The sequence below is a fragment of the Babylonia areolata genome, chromosome 4 (assembly GCF_041734735.1).
Source record: "Babylonia areolata isolate BAREFJ2019XMU chromosome 4, ASM4173473v1, whole genome shotgun sequence".
Lineage (NCBI taxonomy): Eukaryota > Metazoa > Mollusca > Gastropoda > Neogastropoda > Buccinidae > Babylonia > Babylonia areolata.
Window position 1 is genome coordinate 27,440,032 of NC_134879.1, and position 19,706 is coordinate 27,459,737.

Consider the following 19,706-nt stretch of genomic DNA (forward strand, 5'->3'; position numbering starts at 1 on the left):
GCTGTAACTCTGGTCAAAGAACGAAAGAACCAGTTATCGTTCTTGTTTCGAAAATGGTGAGGAAGACCTAAATATAACCTATTAGTTGTACATGAAAATTGCAACGTTAAAAAAGAAGACTTGCTGATTGAGGTCAGCTGTTTCTTGTGCGTCTGCTGCGGTATGTAACCTAACAACACTCAGATGGCCATGGCGGGCGAGATTGTCCACCTCAACGTTGGAGGAACAAGGTAAGACAGTTTGCAAAAATTCTCCACATCGTCATTTTAGAAGTTTGACAGGTTGAAAAATATTATCATATGATGAATTATTCGCCGACTCATGATATGATAATATTCAACAACCCATTTATCAACCTATTTATCAACCTCATTTAGCCCTTTGCCTGAATATGTAGGATGGTATTTTATTCTGTTTTGTTTTGACTGGAATAAAACTGTCGTCTGCTTTCGCAACTGCCAAGTAGTTGTTGTGGTAGTAGTAGTGTAGGGACTGGCATTTGACTTCCTAGGGCTCACGGCCTTTTTTGATGTCCTCTTCAGTATCTGTCTCCTTTTATATGTGGGATACACATATGTTTTCTTTTACAGTAATTCATTCGTCAAAGTCAATAAATTTTTCTTCTAAATTGATGTTCATGTCATTCCATATTTGTGCAATTCTGTTAGCTAATGAATTTTTCCTTGGGTTAGTATTACAGTGCTCTTTACAAATTTTCATCATTGAATTTCTTGTTCCCTCATAATTTGACATTATAAAAAATATTATTCACATTGACTTCATTATTAATATTATAGCAATTTAACATTTTGTAAGTTTTTATTAAATCTCCTCTTAGCCTTCTATCCTTTAATGAATGCAGATTTAAGTATGTAAGTTTCTCTTACCGGATAGCTCATAGATTTGCACTCTTTAAATAACTTAGTTGCTCTTCTTTGTACTCTTTCTATCGCATCTTGACGTATTGGTGCTACACAATATTACCATATTCTACTTGTGATCTAACCACTGCTTCATATAGTTTAAGAAACATATTTTTATCTAAGTAGGTAAATGTTCTCTTAATTACTCCTATCATCTGGTTGGATTTATTTGTTATATTCTGTACATCATAATTGATTAATTCATATGCATGTCAAATGATAATTAATTTATTATCAAAGGTTATGCCAAGGTCTTTCTCATTTTGTGAAACCAGTAATATGTGGTTTTATTTCAGTCACTCTTGTCTTAAGTTCCTCTATCTTATTGGAGAAGCTGTCTACATTACTGTCTAAGAAAACAAAATCACAGGAAAACTGAAAGTCTTTAAAAATTATTTACAGTCTGGTTTACATTGTCAGGTTGCAGTCACTCGTCATCTGTCTTGGACTGTTTTTCCTTCACCTTGTCAGAAAATGTCTGGTCCTCAACTTTTGTCTTTTTGACTGTTTGGTTGTTTCTGATAATCAAATCCTTTTCCCCTTTTGCCACGCTTTCTTTTTTTTGTCTGCCAATAGATCCTTAAATTTTTGTCTTTCTGTTGGTTTCATGTCATTGTTTATGTACACCCTCTTCTGAGGGTCACTGATTCCCTGGTTTGTCATTGTTGCTTTTTTCATGATTTCTCTTTTTCTACTTTCTGTGGTCACTGTCACTTTCAACATTCTAGGTCTTTTCCCCCTTGTTTTCCCAACCTGATTGGGTTTGTCAGTTCTCTTTTATCCACTGTCACTTGGCATTTTTCCATTATATTCATGATTTCATCCATGTCATTTTCATTCCTTTCTTCTGCACTAGTCTTGTTATTTTCAATCTAAGATTGACAATCACAATGTTATTTTAATTTTTTCTCTTCTCTTTTTCGTCTCTTTCTGTGAGGGCTTCTGTCAGTTTTCTATCCACAATTTCTCCTATTTTTTTCTCCTGTTGCACACACATTGCAAAACAGAAGAGAGTGAGTTAGAGCCTTGCAATTTCACTTTGAGGTCCATTGTTTGATAGTGGCATCATTTGGTTTGTTTAGGGTGGAGATTTTTCTGATATATCGAAAGTCAGTAATTTTTACAAGTTTTGTTAAATATTTTAACAGTGTAATTAATGTATTGATCATGTATTCCAGATTCTCAACCTCCAGACAAACTCTCACTTGGATACCAGATTCTTTCTTTACAAGGTAATGAAAATTTACAACATAATATTTTATAAAATGCACTGTGTGATTATGGGTTTGCCTGCACAAACTGATATAATATATGCGGACTTGCACACACAGGCAAAACCCATCTCTCTTGCACACACTCACACTCACACACACACACACTCATGCATGCACGCACACATGCATGTCTGCTCATGGACAAAATGTACAGGTGTATGCCACACAGATAGAAGTACATCTGACCTGTTATTTGTTCAAATCAACTTTGTGAAAGTAATTTTTAAATCTGTATATTTGTTACCCATAGTGTTCCAATTAGACTGATTAGTCCAAGATGATTTTGATTGTTGACTTCAGTGGATCATAGCAGCCAGCTGAAATGAAATTGATTTCATTCTATACTACTTTATGATTTGGGATGGGAAAAGCAGACATTTCATGAATGCTTTACATGAAAACAATGAAAAAGATAATAAGATCATACATGTAGTGAGATATCTGTTGATACTAATATCAATAAACTATTTGTGTCTTGTTGATGTGTTTGCTATTGTTTTGTGTCAAATGATACTGTATCTCAAAAATGTTTCTCCAGCTTGAAGTAGCTGCATACTCACAGTTATTAGTTTTTAGTATTAGCTGTCTCCCTCACGAACCCTCTCTTCATCTGGGTTGTGATGCCAATCTCTGTGGTTGGCATCTATCATGAAGACACTCTGATTGGCTTCTGTCTTACATATTTTCATACACTGCTAAATTACAATTGCTGCCATGTGTGTGCATGTAAATGGTAGTGTTTGTCATATGTACATTCCCACTCCTTGATGTATTTTATATCAGTTGTGCAGGCAAAGCAGTAGTCAAACACTGTATTATTTAGGTATTATCATCATGCAATATTACCAAAACAGTATATATCTAAACTAGTTAGAGATTTGTTCATCCTGACATGGATGAAATGCCTAATCTGACAATTACTGCTTCGGCAGCAAATTGTACTTTGTTGTTCTCTTCACTTCTGATAATTCCTGAATTATTTCAGTTACTTGGAAAAATTTCTACCTGTCTTCTTTGTCTGGTAGTTAATTGACCATTAATTGGCAATGTCCATTTTGCAGAATAGAGAAATAAAAGATTTGATATTGTTGATTATTTACAAGTTGTTGTCTTTTTTCAAATAATCTACATTCAAATGTTTCTATCTATTTTCAAGTGGTTGCTTGTTTCTTTTTTTTTACAGTTTGCTGAGTGGCCGTATTTCTTCCCTCAAAGATGAAACAGGAGCTGTATGTCATTTGTTTCTTTCCAGCTTGCTTGCCTGTCTATTTGTGTTCTTGTTTTCTTACTCTTTAGAGTTTAGTCTCTCTGTGTGTATGTACACTGTGCATGTCTTCAACTATTTGCCAACATTATATTTCCTCTTCAAAGTAACTGAAACACTTGACAGTCATTCTGAACTTGTCCATTCTGCATGTGAAAAGAGGATAACGAGACCAGAAAATCTGTTTTCTAAGACAACTCATTAACCCTTTGGTCGCTGTAGATGCTGCTCGTCAACTTGCAATGAGAATGCCACAGTCGCTGCACAGCAACTTGTTGGGAGAATGCTGCTGTTGCTGGTTGGCAACTTGAGCAATAGAGTTAAAAAACTTGCGCAACTTTTAAATAAAAACATAGCACCAAACTTAGTTAGCACTTCCTGCCACATGTACCAGAAACATCCTTCTCATTGTTGAACCAACTCTCATGTGGTTTGGAGCAATTTTCAGCGGCTTTTTAAAACTTAGTTTGAACAATGGCGAGGTCTTCAACCAGTTCAGATTGTAACCAGCAGTCTCACTTTAGACCACACCATATGGGACAAGTAAACTGCAAGTCTAAGTAAAAGGCACTTGGCAGAAAATGATGTTGCTGCTGACAGTGACAGTGGAGAAGAGTTTGTGCCACATGGCACCAAAAAAACCAGTACCCCACATTCCCACTGGCTGCTCTGCTGCACAGCCGGTTTTCAGCTGTACTGTGCAGCTGACTAAGCCTGCTAGCAGATGTTAGCACCTTGAACATAGCTGGTGATGTAAGGGTTAAACAGTGAGTCAGTAGAAACCAAGGAAGCAGTAAGATAATATTCTGTTAGAGACAAGATGAAACATGTCCAGACTAAAATCACTCAGCATAAATAACCCCCCAAAAGTCTTTGATGACCAAACTTTCCTTGCTGGGTTCTTGGGTTGCAACTGATACATTCACTTATTGGTTTTTATGTGATGTATGTACAGCCTTTTTAACCCCAGGCTGCCATACTCCATTTTCAGGTCATGTGGGGTTGGGGGTGGATTCTGGGTATGTTGGTGCCTACATAACCCACCAAATGATCTTTAACAGGCATATTTTATCTTCTGTATCTGTATACGCACAGGGAAAGAGGATTAAGGCTCTGGCACAAACAGGTCTGTACAAATGTTGAACTTGGAGGTTAGAAAAATCTCCTCACAAGCCACCAGGCACTGATACCAAATTGAACCCAAGACTGTCAGATAGAAAGTCCAGTGATGTAAATACTCGGCACCTGCATGTCCAAGTGATTCAGTTTCATTTTAAACTATTCTGTTTCCTATTGTATGAAGAGGACATAATGTTCTGTTAAATCTGTATTTAGGTAATGCATGACATTCAGGTCTTATTTTATCCAAATGTATGCACCTCCTTGAGCATATGTTCATGCTGGTGCATATGTAAATATGTGCAAGAGAGAGAGTGTGTGTTTTAGCGTGAATGTGCATATGTATGTTCTGAAAGAAGTTGTGAAGATTAATTGTATTTTTGTCATTTCTTCATTGTCTTAAATTTTTAGGCCAGTTTATTTTACAACACTTTTAATAATTTTTAGTCTGATTTTTGTTGTGAGAGACATGCCTTTCTTGAGAATAAATATTTCTTAATTTTTAGATTTAATGTTTGCATTTATGTTGTTTACTTTTGTTTTGTTTGTATTTTACAGATTTTCATTGACAGAGACCCAAAGTTGTTCTCTCAGGTCCTTAGCTTTCTTCGTACAAAGGAAGTTCTGCTCAAGTGAGTTTTTTAAGAAATTTTATTTAACATTTGTAGTATTGGACGTAAGATGGAATTTGTAACTTGATGTATTTTGTGTGTGTGTGTGTGTGTGTGTGTGTGTACTACATCTTTATTGTGTTCTGTAAAATTTTCATTTGTGTGTGTGTGTGCCAGTATGTTTGTATGCATGCATGCACATTGCTTCACTTAGTTGCATTGATATGAGTTGCTATAATTTTCTTATAATTAACACAAACAAATGTGTTAGTCATATCATCCTCGATTGAGACTAGATGTTTTTATTTTGAGTCCTCAGCTGTTTCATTAATAATTGTCTTGGTTTTTTTCCTACCCTTCTAGTGATAATGACCTGGCAGCCTTGAGACATGAGGCAGAATTCTATGGCATTACTCCTTTGGGTAAGTAAGTTTTATTGCAGTAAACTGGTTGTCTCTTTTCGCTTACAGAATGTGATGTGCATGTTTGCAGTGCTTTTCTCAAGAACCACTGAACTGGTTTTAGTGGTTAAGTGTTTATGTATTTGTTAATTGTCAAGTTGAAGTGTACTTGTCTGTGTTGTGTATGTGTGGTTTTTTGGGGGGGGTTTTGTTTTGTTTTTTTCTATGTAAAGAAGACTGATGAAAAGATCTGAGGTGTAAAAGCGTGTATTTAATTACACATACTTAACCGTGACCCAACTAGTGCAGACTCCGGCAGGGGTCTGACACTCCTTTTATTGACTTCCATTCCTTGCTGCCATGCTGTGAATTGTTTTTCTCCATAATATGCTCATGATATTGAGACAGGAGTTAAAGTAATATTATCACTCATTTATTGCATAAAGACACCTTCTTTCTCCATCATTCTTCCAATTCACCTCCAAAATCTTTTTGATAAAGTAATATTTTGTTGTTGTTGTTGTCATTGCCAGTACGACGCTTGGCATTGTGTGAGGATCTGGATGTCGCTTCTTGCGGGGACGTTCTCTTCCATGGCTACTTCCAGCCCCCAGGTACACCATCAGAAGAGTGTAATTACTGTAATCAGCCTTTGTTCTTTCCATGCTTGTTGAACTGTTCTGTCATCATTATCCTCATCAACATGTTCTGCCACACACACTGTTTTCTATTCTCTCGTAAGACAGCGTTGGTATGAAGGATGATTCGAGCATGGTATTTGAAGGGATAGATGGTTTGTTTAAATGTTACAGATGCTGTTGTGAGCGAGTGCAGGCAAGTGATTAATTTCTAAGCTACAGCCTATTTCCATAGAGACACATGGAGAATAACTCTTGACTCTGAACACCTGATTGTTTTGTAGGTTGTTTTTCCCCCTTTTTTTTCTGTAGAAGATGAAAATGTCTCCAAACCAAATTTAGTTAAACAGGGATGGCTTTGGATAACTTGGCTACTTATGGGCCTGTCTTATGAAAATATATTGAGATTTAGTGTCAGCTTTGACTTTGTTTTTCATGTGAGTGAGTTTTCTTTGCTGAAACTGCTGTGTATTTGAATTGATTTACTTGAGCTGACATGCTCTCACACGAACTAGACGTGTGCCTTTATATGCCCAGTGCAGGGGGACACCTGTATACATGCAAAGTGGTAATTGATGAACATGGACAAGTACACAGTAATTCTAGAGCAGACTTTCTGTTCATCGGATGGCATCATTGTGCCCCATATTATGGAACTTGTATTATTTTATTGCACCCAGTCATCATGGACTTGAGATGACAATGAAGAGCAGGGAATCCACTAAAACATGACAAGCTGTCGCAACAAATGCGAAAATAGTTAATGATCCTTAGTTGTAAAAACCAACAAAATTGAGAAGGTTTAAACCCTCTCCTCATGGTAGTAGACATGTCTCAAAAGCTGTGAATGCTTATCAGGCAGAACATAAATTATTTCTAATTGTGCTTTTCTTTTTCCCCCCTTCCCCCAGCGCCACCTCTGCCACCGCCTCCTGACAAACGACAGTCTGCTGTCAGTCTGGAAATGGCTGCTCGGAGCACATACGAGGGATCCAGGTGGGTGTGGGGATGTTTGGATATTGCAGAGTTATGGTACAGCCTGTCTTTGGATGCCCTGTCTATGAAAAGGATTAGGGGGTCATATCATGTTCTCTGGCTGTCTTGTGTCCAGTTCCATTGCCGAGTGTTTGGAATTTTATAATCCCCCTGACTGATTTTGATCAGGCAGCATAGAGCTGACAGAGGGAGACTGGAAAATTGTGCAGATGTGTGGAGGGAAAGAGGACAAAAAAAGGATAGGTTACTCAGAAGGAAAAAAAAAAGAAGGCAAAAAGAATGAATAATAAAGATCTGGACATAATGACAGGATTATTTGAATGGTGAGACATAGAAATATTTTACAGTCCATTTCCATTCTGAAAGAAGTTTTGAGTGTTTCTTGCAATTTTTTAGTGATTTAAAAAAATTAAAAAAATTTTTATGATTATAAATCATCTTGTCCCATGTTCCACAAAATTTTGACCATGTTGCAGGGGACCCTCAGAAACGAGATCTGGTCATTCCAGGCAGAGCTCAGTCGACACCCGTTCATGCAGCCACTCTCGGAACTCGTCCTTTGACCTCCGACAGAGCCAGGCAGCCAGCCAGGACCTGACAAAGACTGTGGCCAGTAAGCAGGAAGCTGCAGCAGCAGCATGCCAGAGTAAGCACGCTGGTTTACCAGGCTGGAGCACTGGCCCAGCGTTAATGCACCCAAGAGATCAAATCACACACACACACTGTTTTGCTTGCTCCCCCCTTCACTAGACCTTGAGTGGTGGTCTGAGTGCTTGTCTTTCAGTTGAGATGATAACCATTTAAAAGAACCAAAGGCAAGGAAAAGGTTGTCAGTGAAAAAATAACACCTGTTTTATTTCTGCCCATTTCTCCACATTTGCCCTTCTGTTGGTTTGTGTCTTTCTGCATCCACACCATCTCTGTGTTGACTCTTTGTGGTTTTTGGTTGATAAAAAAAAAAGGATGATGTTCATGGAAAACCTATTGTTTTTTTCTGTTTTTGAAAAAATATCTTTGTGTTATGGTAGTTGTATTTCTTAATTTGAAATCAGTTCATCATTTTGGTTTTAGAGGTCACCACCCTCCCAACCTTCACCAGAATAGAATAATGAGGGTATTGGGGGGGGGAGGAGGGACAGGAGGGTGAGTGAGAGAAAAATAAAGGGGGGGGGGGGGGGGGGTGAGAAGAGTGAGGGAGTGAAAAAGGGCAGCCTTTCTGTGTCTGTGCATGTACAAATCAGTTTTGATGCTTGACTATTTTTCAGGCATTCATACAGACCCATTGCGTGTGACGATGGTGAAAGGTCATCACAACTGGATCTGTGTGGCTTACCCCCACTTTGTCTGCTGCTACAGGTAAGCTTTTGGTGTGTCTATGTGCGTGTGTGTGTGTGTGTGTTTATATATGTGTATGACAGTATTTTTGTTGCTTTGTCATGTAAGTGTTTGTGTTTGTGTGTAGATCTATGTGTGTATCACAGAGTGTGTGTGTCACTGAATGTATGTCTGTGTGTGTGTCTGTGTGTGTGTGTTCAAAATTTTTGCCCTGTCATTTAAGTAATGATGCTCTGATGTATAATTTTCATTAATCTGAAAATTCATGGTTCATGTAGTCCTGAGTATGTTTCTGTAACCCACAGAATGTTGACACTGATAATGTCTTTAACGTGTATTTAATCTGTATATTTGTATTTACACAATGGTGGATGAAATCACTGCGCATGTATTGATCTGCGAGATTACAGTGAAACCAGTCACCTTCAACCCTTAACCTTCAGGGTGCCAATACCAAGACTTAACCCAGGACTGTCAGACTGAAAGTCCAACACCCTAAACCATTCAGCTATCTGTGCCTGTCATGAGTGTGCAATATGTATGTATGTCATCATATGCACATGCCTGTGAAATGTGTTGAAAAGGAAACGGTCCATATACTAAAGGAGTGGCGGTGATGCATGGCTTGATGGCAGGATGAAAGACTCCACAGGTTGGCACCTGATCTGGACCAGCGAGTACCTGTTCAGTGCGGTGGAGCGTGTGGCCATCAACGCCAAGGTGGTCAGCTCCTTGCAGGACAACACCCAGAAGATGGTGGCTGCTGCCGCTGCTGGCCTCGTCCGACTTTGGTCCATCGCTGATGACGGGGACAGCAGGGAGATAGGTACTGTATTCTGGTTTTGTAGTTGATTTACTTACGGGTGCTGATGTCTGGTTTTGTACTTGCTCTGCTTGTTGGTACTGCTTGTCTGGTTTTATACTTACCTTACTTTAAAGGTACTGTAGTCTGGTTTTGTACTTACTTGACTTACTGCTGAGGTGCTGCTGTCTGGTTTCATACTTACTTTACTTATTGGTATTGTTGTCTGCTTTTGTACTTTTTTTTTTTTATAGGTACTGTTGTCTGGTTTTGTACTTACTTTACTTATAGGTACTGTTGTCTGGTTTTGTACTTACTTTACTTATAGGTACTGTTGTCTAGTTTTGTACTTACTTTACTTATAGGTACTGCTGTCTGGTTTTGTACTTACTTTACTTATAGGTACTGCTGTCTGGTTTTGTACTTACTTATAGGTACTGCTGTCTGGTTTTGTACTTAATTTACTAATAGGTACTGTTGTCTGGTTTTGTACTTACTTTACTTATAGGTACTGCTGTCTGGTTTTGTACTTACTGTTGTCTGGTTTTGTACTTAATTTACTTACCGCTACAGGTACTGTTATCTGGTTTTGTACTTACTTTACTTACTGCTACAGGTACTGCTGTCTGGTTTTGTACTTACTTGACGTACTGCTACAGGTACTGTTGTCTGGTTTTGTACTTAGTGATGTCTGGTTTTGTACTTAGTGCTGTCTGGTTTTGTACTTACTGCTGTCTGGTTTTGTACGTACTTGACTTACTGCTACAGGTACTGTTGTCTAGTTTTGTACTTGCTGTTGTCTGGTTTTGTACTTTACTTACTGCTACAGGTACTGCTGTCTGGTTTTGTACTTTACTTACTGCTACAGGTACTGCTGTCTGGTTTTGTACTTACATGACTTACTGCTACAGGTACTGTTGTCTAGTTTTGTACTCACTGCTGATCAGTCTTTTAAAAACCTTCTTTTATTATTATCAAGGATGCAGGGAATTTATGCACAATGTTGAAATTAACAAAAACCTGATTGTACTCGTTTTGGTTGTGTCCTTTTCTCAGTACATTTTTCAAAAATGTCCTGTGCAGGTGTGTTCAACATGAATGTATCGGTGGACTCCCTGTTCTTCATCGGCAGTCAGCTGGTGGCGTTGAGCAGCACAGGCAAAGTGGGCGTCTGGCACTCCATGACCCAGCACTGGCAGGTGAGCTCAAACACCTGCACCATCCAGGTGCTACAATGGTCGGAAGAGGTTAAAAAAAAATTCTTTATTATGATTTTGGAGGAAAGCTCAGAACAGTTACTGAAACAGAACGTAGTTACATAGCAAAGTTTACAGTTTTAGTGGAAAACTCTGATGACGTGAAGCCTTTCTTCTTAGAGCACAGTGACAGTTTTAAATGGAAAACATTTCTTGGGGAAGTCTTATTTTTAGAGGAAAGTTGAAAGTTATTTTATGGTGTGTATTTTAAGCTTTTTTTTTCCTTCAGATAATCAAGAATCAATGACTTTTGACCATGTGACTTGTTTCCTCTTGGCATGGTTCCATCTTCAGACTGTGACTGTTCTGTCATGCACAGATCCAAGACGTGGTTCCAGTGACGAGTTACGACACTGCTGGCTCTTTCCTGTTGTTGGGCTGCAGTAATGGCTCCATTTACTACATAGGTCAGTTGGAGTCTTCAGCCTATCCTTTTTCATAACTGTGCATGATGGTCAGACTTGTCCAACTGTGACCATCAGAACAGAGGAGGCAGTTGCTGGCCTGGCAGTCTTGGGCTTGAATTTGATTATAGTGGAGGACGGGCGCAATAGCTGAATGGTTAAAGCGTTGGACTTTCAATCTGGGGGTCCCGGGTTCGAATCATGGTGACGGTGCCTGATGGGTAAAGGGTGGAGTTTTTACGATGCATGCAGAAAATCAAATACACACGTTAAAGATCCTGTAATCCATGTCAGCATTATGGAAGCAAGAAAATACCCAGCATGCACACCCCCTAAAGCGAAGTATGGCTGCCTACATGGTGGGGTAAAAACAGTCATGCACGTAAAAGCCCACTTGTGTACATACGAGTGAACGTGGGAGTTGCAGCCCACGAACGCAGAAGAAGAAGAAGATCATAGTGGAGAGTGTCTTGCCCAAGACATATACCCGCTCTCTCGGCCAAGAGGGTTTTAGGACAGAAGGCGTTGGGATGGTAACCAAAAGCCAACTGGCCCCCAAGGCTTGCGACACTAAGAGCCAGTGCAATTTTGCCTCCTATTTTGAGAATCATAGTCCTTCACAAAAAACTTAAGTTGTAACTACACAATATGTAATGTAAGAGGTCTGTGGTTTTTCATAAAATCAGTTGGGGTGCAGAACTGAACTTAGTCCCTTTTAAAGTACCACATTTAAACTATGTATCTAAAAATAACAAAAATAACTATGTCTCATTCAGATGGATTGTATTATGAAAGTGTTTTTGATAAACAAAATAATTCCGTTCTGAATCAAGATGTGAAGTGTTTTGACCTTCCCCACCTAAAGTGGGTGGAATAAAGAAAATCAGAGTATCTTTCCCAAGGAAACAACTGATTGGGCCCTTGAACCCTGCTCCCTCATAAATACTGGATCAGAAGTCCAGTACCCAACCAACCAATTCTGCCACTGCACCTAATGCAATTCATGTGTTCATTGGAAATCTCCATTAGTTTACAGAGCATGTATTAGATTTGCAAGAAATATTACGCACTTCAGCAGTGCCTTGTTGACCATACCTGCGGCCAACAGTGAGACATTCAGAATGATATTTTGATGTCTGACCAGCATGATTGAAGTACAGGGCTGACCTGTGTATGTATGATATCTGACCATCGAAGCTGACCTGTGTATGTGTGTCTCCCTCAGACATGTAGAAGTTGTGATGTGTGTCTCCCTCAGACATGTAGAAGTTGTGATGTGTGTCTCCCTCAGACATGTAGAAGTTGTGATGTGTGTCTCCCTCAGACATGTAGAAGTTGTGATGTGTGTCTCCCTCAGACATGTAGAAGTTGTGATGTGTGTCTCCCTCAGACATGTAGAAGTTGTGATGTGTGTCTCCCTCAGACATGTAGAAGTTGTGATGTGTGTGCCCCCCTCAGACATGTAGAAGTTGTGATGTGTGTCTCCCTCAGACATGTAGAAGTTGTGATGTGTGTCTCCCTCAGACATGTAGAAGTTGTGATGTGTGTCTCCCTCAGACATGTAGAAGTTGTGATGTGTGTGTCCCTCAGACATGTAGAAGTTGTGATGTGTGTGTCCCTCAGACATGTAGAAGTTGTGATGTGTGTGCCCCCCTCAGACATGCAGAAGTTGTGATGTGTGTGCCCCCCTCAGACATGTAGAAGTTGTGATGTGTGTGTCTCCCTCAGACATGCAGAAGTTGTGATGTGTGCCCCCCTCAGACATGCAGAAGTTGTGATGTGTGTGCCCCCCTCAGACATGTAGAAGTTGTGATGTGTGCCCCCCTCAGACATGCAGAAGTTGTGATGTGTGTGCCCCCCTCAGACATGTAGAAGTTGTGATGTGTGCCCCCCTCAGACATGTAGAAGTTGTGATGTGTATGTCTCCCTCAGACATGCAGAAGTTGTGATGTGTGTACCCCATCAGACATGCAGAAGTTCCCCCTGCGCATGAAGGACAACGACCTGCTGGTGACAGAGCTGTACAAGGACCCAGCCAACGACATGGTCACTGCACTCAGTGTGTACCTCACGCCCAAAACCAGTGAGTCACTCCTTCAAGCCATCCCTGCCCAAGGTTACCACACAGTCATGTAAATTTGGAAAAAGTCCTGAAAAAAATCGGATGACCATTTTTTTCTGGGCTTGAAAAGTCATGGAAATAAATGTTTTACCCTGCAAGGTCTGGAAAAAGACTTAGAATTCTCATACCTTTCGCAACACCTTTAGTATTGAAGATTTTGCTTACATATTAAAAAAGAAAAGAAGAAGAAAAAACAAAGGCAGTTGAAGTTATGACATTTAGATAAGTGTACAGATCTCTATGAGATTTTTTTTTATGCAACAGTAATCAAATATCCTTACTGCCCCTCCCACTTTTTCTGTCACAACCTTTCATTCTGTGTGGTCATTCTGTTGTGAATGTGTGTGCATACCTGTGATATTCTTTTGGGGTCTTTTAATGTGGGGTTTCAGAAAAGGCATGGAATTTTGTTCGCTCAGATTTGTGGGAACCCTGCCTGTCATTTATCCAGACTGTCCATTATTGTTATCAGTATTTCTTTTTAATAATTACACAAGGATATAGAGTTTATTTTGTCTGCTTGTTGGTTTGTCTGGCTTTCATGTCGACATTTCTTATTCAGTTACCGTAAAGTTCGGTCTATTGAGCACACTGGTATATAAGCCACACCCACTAAAATTTGGAAAAAAAATTTAACTTTATACATACATAAGCCACACTGGCTTATGAACCGCACTTATTTCAGGTACCGGAACACATACTGATACTACAGAAAAGCTGTCAGTACTGTAGGTTATGAAATAAACACAAGTTGGAACAGCACAAAGAAAAGCAAACGAAAATATTGCTTGTGCCACAAAAAAATAATTAATAAACACAACGAAAATAAGATCCATAATTTTGGGATAGTCACATTTATTCAACGTCATCCTGCTCACTGAATCCACTGAAATCTTCATCTTCAGTGTCCGAGTTAAAGAGAACCAGCACAGCTTCCTCCGCCATCTTGTCACTGACTTCAGCCTCGCTTTCACTTCATGAACATGAAGGTGGAGGTCGCTGCTGGTTCATCGCTTGCACTGTCGTCTGCTAGGTCGATCGCCTTCAATTTGAAGGCTGCATCATAGGCATAACGTCACGTTTTCGGCATGATGAGGGTGTACACTTGAGCAGAGTAGAACTGAATGCTGATCTGAAGGCTTTAGTGTGTGCGGATTTGATTTATAAAACATGAACAGTTAGTACACTATCCTGAAGCTCATCCAAAAATTCATGGACAGAAATTATGATTTTGGTGAGTTGAAGAGCAGCTAAGAATAGACGAGAACGTGACACTCCCGGGATTGTTAAAATCCTCAAATAAGCCGCATCATTGTATAAGCGGCAGAGGTTGAAGCTGAAGTAAAAAGTTGCAGCTTATAGACCGAACTTTATGGTAATCTGGTTTGGCATACTGACCAGTTAGTAATGTCTTTAAGGTTTTTGACATCTTGGGAATTGATCCACTGCTTAAAGTTAAGATGTGAATGGACTTTTTGAAGTGATGCAGAGGATGTTCAGAGGAATTGTTATTTCATGCCAATGTAAAATCTCAAAAATAGTTAACTTAAAGGTTGTTCAAACGTTTATATAATCAGCTCTTCTTATGTAGTGTTATGGCAAAGATTTTGTGAAAGTTTATATGACAAGTCCATTTTATGGAGTATTACAGCTAAGACATTGTTGAAAGTTTATATGATTAGTCCATTTATAAAGCAGTACTGGGAAGATTGTGTGGTTGTTTGCATGATTAGTCTGTTTTATGGGGCATTTCTATGAAGATTGTGTGAAATAATATGATTAGTCCATTTACACAGCTGTACTGGGAAGATTGTGTGGTTGTTTGCATGATTAGTCCGTTTTATGGAGCATTACTATGAAGATTGTGTGAAATAATATGATTAGTCCATTTACACAGCTGTACTGGGAAGATTGTGTGGTTGTTTGCATGATTAGTCCGTTTTATGGGGCATTACTATGAAGATTGTGTGAAATATTCTTTGACCAGTTTATTTTGCATAACAATCATACTGGCAATTGTGGTCTTTAATATGAGTCTTTAATGTTAGCATGAAATTGTGTGGACATGTATATGAGCAGTTAGTGTAGGGTAGGTAGGCCTAACTGCGAACAGCATGTAATTACAAACAGTTGGTGTAGCGTCCCCCTTCAAAGTGTTCTCAACACGAGACATTTCACGGCTTAATGTCTGCTTCGACCTCATTCTCATACCTTTATGAATTTCTAAGAACCAGTCAAACATCAGTTATTTCCTCTCTCTTACTTCTCTCCGCAAACCACTGCCGACCAAGTTCACCAACATGCTTTCACAAAATCATGAAATCAAGGGAAAAAAGCAAGATTTGTCATTCATCTGTTGTAGGACTTGAACTTTGATACAATTCAAGATAGCTGATCTGATTGGATATGTTGAATGAATTATGCATTACCAGTATTGGGAGAATTTAAGAAAGCATATTGATGACAGATCATAACATCAGTTTTGACAGAATTCTCCAAAATTATGTCGTTTGCAATTAGACCATAGGGTATTTTGATATTTTTATGAGCAGTTAATGTTAAGTAACATTGTTGATTGTGTGAACATTTATATGAGCAGTTAATGTTAAGTAACATTGTCGATTGTGTGAACATTTATATGAGCAGTTAATGTTAAGTAACATTGTGTGAACATTTATATGAGCAGTTAATGTTAAGCAACATTGTGTGAACATTTATATGAGCAGTTAATGTTAAGTAACATTGTGTGAACATTTATATGAGCAGTTAATGTTAAGTAACATTGTGTGAACATTTATATGAGCAGTTAATGTTACGTGAGATTGGGTGCAAATTTTATGACCAGTTAATGTAACATGAGATTGTCTGAACGTTTTTATGAGCAGTTAATGTAACATGAGATCATGTGGACATTTATATAGTAAGACTGTGAGAAAGTTGACATGCTGTGCTGTGCGGACCCAGTGTCGTCCAGCGGGCTGAGTGGGAACTGGATAGAGATCGCCTATGGCACCAGCTCTGGCACGGTGCGGGTCATTGTGCAGCACCCAGAGACAGTGGGTCATGGGCCCCAGTTGTTCCAGACCTTCACTGTGCATCGCAGTCCTGTCACCAAGGTGATGCTGTCTGAGAAGTACCTGGTGTCTGGTGAGTGTGTTGTCTGTCTGTCTGTCTGTCTGTCTGTCAGTCTGTCTGTCTGTCTATCTGTAACTGGTAGACAGTGGATTTAGGTTGATAGTTGTTTTTTTAACATTGTATATTTAAAGCGAATTTACATCTTCTGTCTTGTTATATTGATGCATGCATATGCCTGTCTGTTTATTTGTATATTTAAAGCGAATTTACATCTTCTGTCTTGTTATATTGATGTGTGCATATACCTGTCTGTTTATTTGTATATTTAAAGCGAATTTACATCTTCTGTCTTGTTATATTGATGTGTGCATATACCTGTCTGTTTATTTGTATATTTAAAGCGAATTTACATCTTCTGTCTTGTTATATTGATGCATGCATATACCTGTCAGAGCGTATTATGTTTGTGTGCATTCATGTACATCTATGTGTGTTCAGATTCTCTGTGTGTGTGTGGAGAGAGTGTGTTTTTCTGTTTGTATGCATATATATCAATGAATACACATAGTGGGACCATACCATGTGAGTGTGTTTAGTGTGTATGCTTGTGCTTGCTTAGTTATGTGTATACATGTTTGTACCATGTTTGAGTGTGTGTTTAAAGTGTGTGTTTTTGTGCTTCCGTACATGTGTGTGTATCAGCCTACATGTGTGGCCCCTGTGTGTGTGTGTGTGTGTGTGTGTGTGTGTGTGTGTGTGTGTGTTTTCAGTGTGTATATTTGTGTTTGTATTTATGTGTGTGTGTGAGAATTTATGTTTGAACTGTATATATGTGTGAGTTGTGGAAGTGCATGTTTGCACAAGTCATGAGTATGCATGCTATACATGTTTGGACCATGTGTTGACAGTGTACTGTGTGTTTGCATGCATGCATGTATACAGGAACATTCATTAAGATCATGTGTTTGTATTGTGAGCACATGTGCCAACGTTTGTCGGTGTCAGTATGTGTTTTACTCTGATGGCTGCAGCGCTGTGTTGCTGTGCAGCAGTGTGCCATGAGCACATACACACACGTTTGCCTGTGTCCAGTATGTGTTTTACACTGATGGCTGTGTTGTTGTGTGGCAATGTGCCGTGAGCACATGCACAAACGTTTGCCTGTGTCAGTGTGTGTTTTACACTGATGGCTGCAGTGCTGTGTTGCTGTGTGCCGTGAGCACATTTCCACATTTTGCCTGTCCAGTATGAACATTATGGCTGTATTGCTATGCGGCAGTGTGCTGTGAGTACAACCACGTGCGGACATGGAGCATGACGCGGTTCCGGGGCATGATCTCCACCCAGCCCGGCTCCACCCCTCTGGCCTCCTTCAAGATCATGTCCCTGGAGGACATGGACCCACAGGTCTCCTACATGGCTGGCAATGACTTTGGTAGGATTTGGACACTTTTTTCTTCTTCTTCTCTTCTGTAATCTTTCTTTCATTCATTCATTCTTCTGCATACATGGTCAGCCGTTCAGTTGTGTTCTGTGAGTGGGGCTGTTGTATGTGTGACAGATTTTTAACCTGCCATGTAGGCAGCTGTACTTTTGTTTTTGGGAGTATTTCTTCTGGGGGGTTTTTTGTGTTGTGTTGATGATGATGTGTGTATGTGATAGGGGCTGACTTTGTTTTATCTGAAGATGAATTGTGTTTGGAGATTGGAGAAAGGGTTTGGGGAGAGTCAGGGAGAAAGGTCTAGGAATGCTTTGGGCAAGAAGAGATATGTTTGAAACATTAGTTACACACACACACACACACACACACACACACACCACACACACACACACACACACACACACAAAACACAACACAACACAACACAACACAACACAATACACACACACACACACACACACACACACACACACACACACATATATATATATATATATATATACCTCCCCTCCCTTTCATTGTTTAAACAGTATCTACCAACTGCGTGCTCCACTGCAACTAATGCTGAAAATATTTCACTGACATTATTAAAGATCACCATCTCCTTCTCTGTGTGGAACATTCCTTTGACTGTTATGGACACATTTCATGTTAGATACAAGGTTTTCGATATGCGAATCGTGCTCTGTATGAGGTCAAGTTTTCAGATCCATCTAATGTGCAAGTAGAAAGCATTAAAATAAAGAAAGAAAGAAAGAAAGAACACACACACACACACACTATCACACACGCATGCATGCATGCATCAGGGTTCGTCATTAACATTTTTTCACATGAGCGCCTGCGCTCTAGTTTCAGAATTTTGATGAGCGCAAACTGAAAACTAAGAGCGCACACTAAAAACCGTCAGCCTTCCTTTTTGGGATCAAATATTTCAGCATTTTGATTTTGCACGGCCGCGAAATCGATCGTGCGCTCTACTTTTCTACTCTTCAAGTCTGAAGAGCGCTCTTTTGCATAGCCTCCCCTGATTCACTAGGCCTACTTCCGGTTGAACTAACAAAACGTAAACAGACGGCTTTCAAACTTCGGTAAATGCAAAACGATCGCGCTTTTGACTCTTGTTTGTGATGGACAATGGAATAACAATTTAGATACAGTAGTGTATGCTTATGTCTTTTCAAAATCAAGAGCGCAAGCGCTCTGAGTCAAGGAATTTTCCAGAGCGCAATTTGTTTTTTCAGAGCGTTCCGCTCAGCGCTCCCGTTAGTGACGAACCCTGATGCATGCATGCACATACCTGCACACATGTACACATGCTCATATGCATACACACACACTGCAGCACACCACACCACATCTCACCACAACACTACACAACACACAGACACACACACACACATACACACACACACACATTTCTAGAGTTTAGGGGAATTGTTGTCATTGATATTTTGAGGGGTTTTTTTTTCAAACAGGTTAAAATGTCAAAGCTCCCATAGCCTTTTACAACCATTGAGGCAGTGAATTCATATCCTCTGTGTTTAGGGTTCAGCATAGGAAGGTGGGCCCCAATCCTCTGCCTCCACCATTGTAAACTTCCCCTACCAGAGACAGGTATCTGTTCACACCTGGCTGGACTAAGGAAAATCAGAGTAAAGTGCCCTTTCCCAAGGACGTAACACCTTACACTGAAACCGAGTTTGGAACCCTTATCACTGGTAACCACTGGATCAGAAGTACAGAGCCTGATCAATTTTGCCATAGGGCTTCCACAGCATTGTTGCTACAACAGGCTTTATTACAATTAATGACAGCAGCAAAGTGAGAGCTGTATGATCAATGGTTTTTCCATTGCAATGGGTAGTCATTTATTTGCAGCTTAGTCTTTTGGGAAGGACTATGACTTTCAAACTAGGAGGCAAGATTGCACTGGCTCTTAGTGCTGCAGCCTTGGGGGCTTGCTGGCCTTTGGGAACCATTCCAATGCCGACTGTCCTAAAACCTTCTTGGCTGAGAGAGCGGGGATGTCACTTGCACTCTCC

The 19,706-nt window shown here is 39.7% G+C and overlaps 1 protein-coding gene across 1 annotated transcript in view; it reads left to right on the forward strand.

Annotated features, from left to right (window-relative positions):
- LOC143280999 (BTB/POZ domain-containing protein KCTD3-like) overlaps positions 1-19,706 on the forward strand; it is a 27,135-nt gene continuing 7,429 nt past the window's right edge. Inside the window, exons 1-15 of the mRNA XM_076585859.1 lie at positions 1-230; positions 2,102-2,155; positions 3,381-3,426; positions 5,139-5,212; positions 5,555-5,613; positions 6,126-6,206; positions 7,142-7,226; positions 7,703-7,872; positions 8,492-8,582; positions 9,197-9,387; positions 10,447-10,562; positions 10,939-11,026; positions 12,990-13,106; positions 16,110-16,292; positions 17,500-17,655. Coding sequence (XP_076441974.1) covers positions 184-230; positions 2,102-2,155; positions 3,381-3,426; positions 5,139-5,212; positions 5,555-5,613; positions 6,126-6,206; positions 7,142-7,226; positions 7,703-7,872; positions 8,492-8,582; positions 9,197-9,387; positions 10,447-10,562; positions 10,939-11,026; positions 12,990-13,106; positions 16,110-16,292; positions 17,500-17,655 — 1,558 coding nt within the window. The 5' untranslated portion in view covers positions 1-183. The remainder of the gene's footprint in view (positions 231-2,101; positions 2,156-3,380; positions 3,427-5,138; positions 5,213-5,554; positions 5,614-6,125; positions 6,207-7,141; positions 7,227-7,702; positions 7,873-8,491; positions 8,583-9,196; positions 9,388-10,446; positions 10,563-10,938; positions 11,027-12,989; positions 13,107-16,109; positions 16,293-17,499; positions 17,656-19,706) is intronic.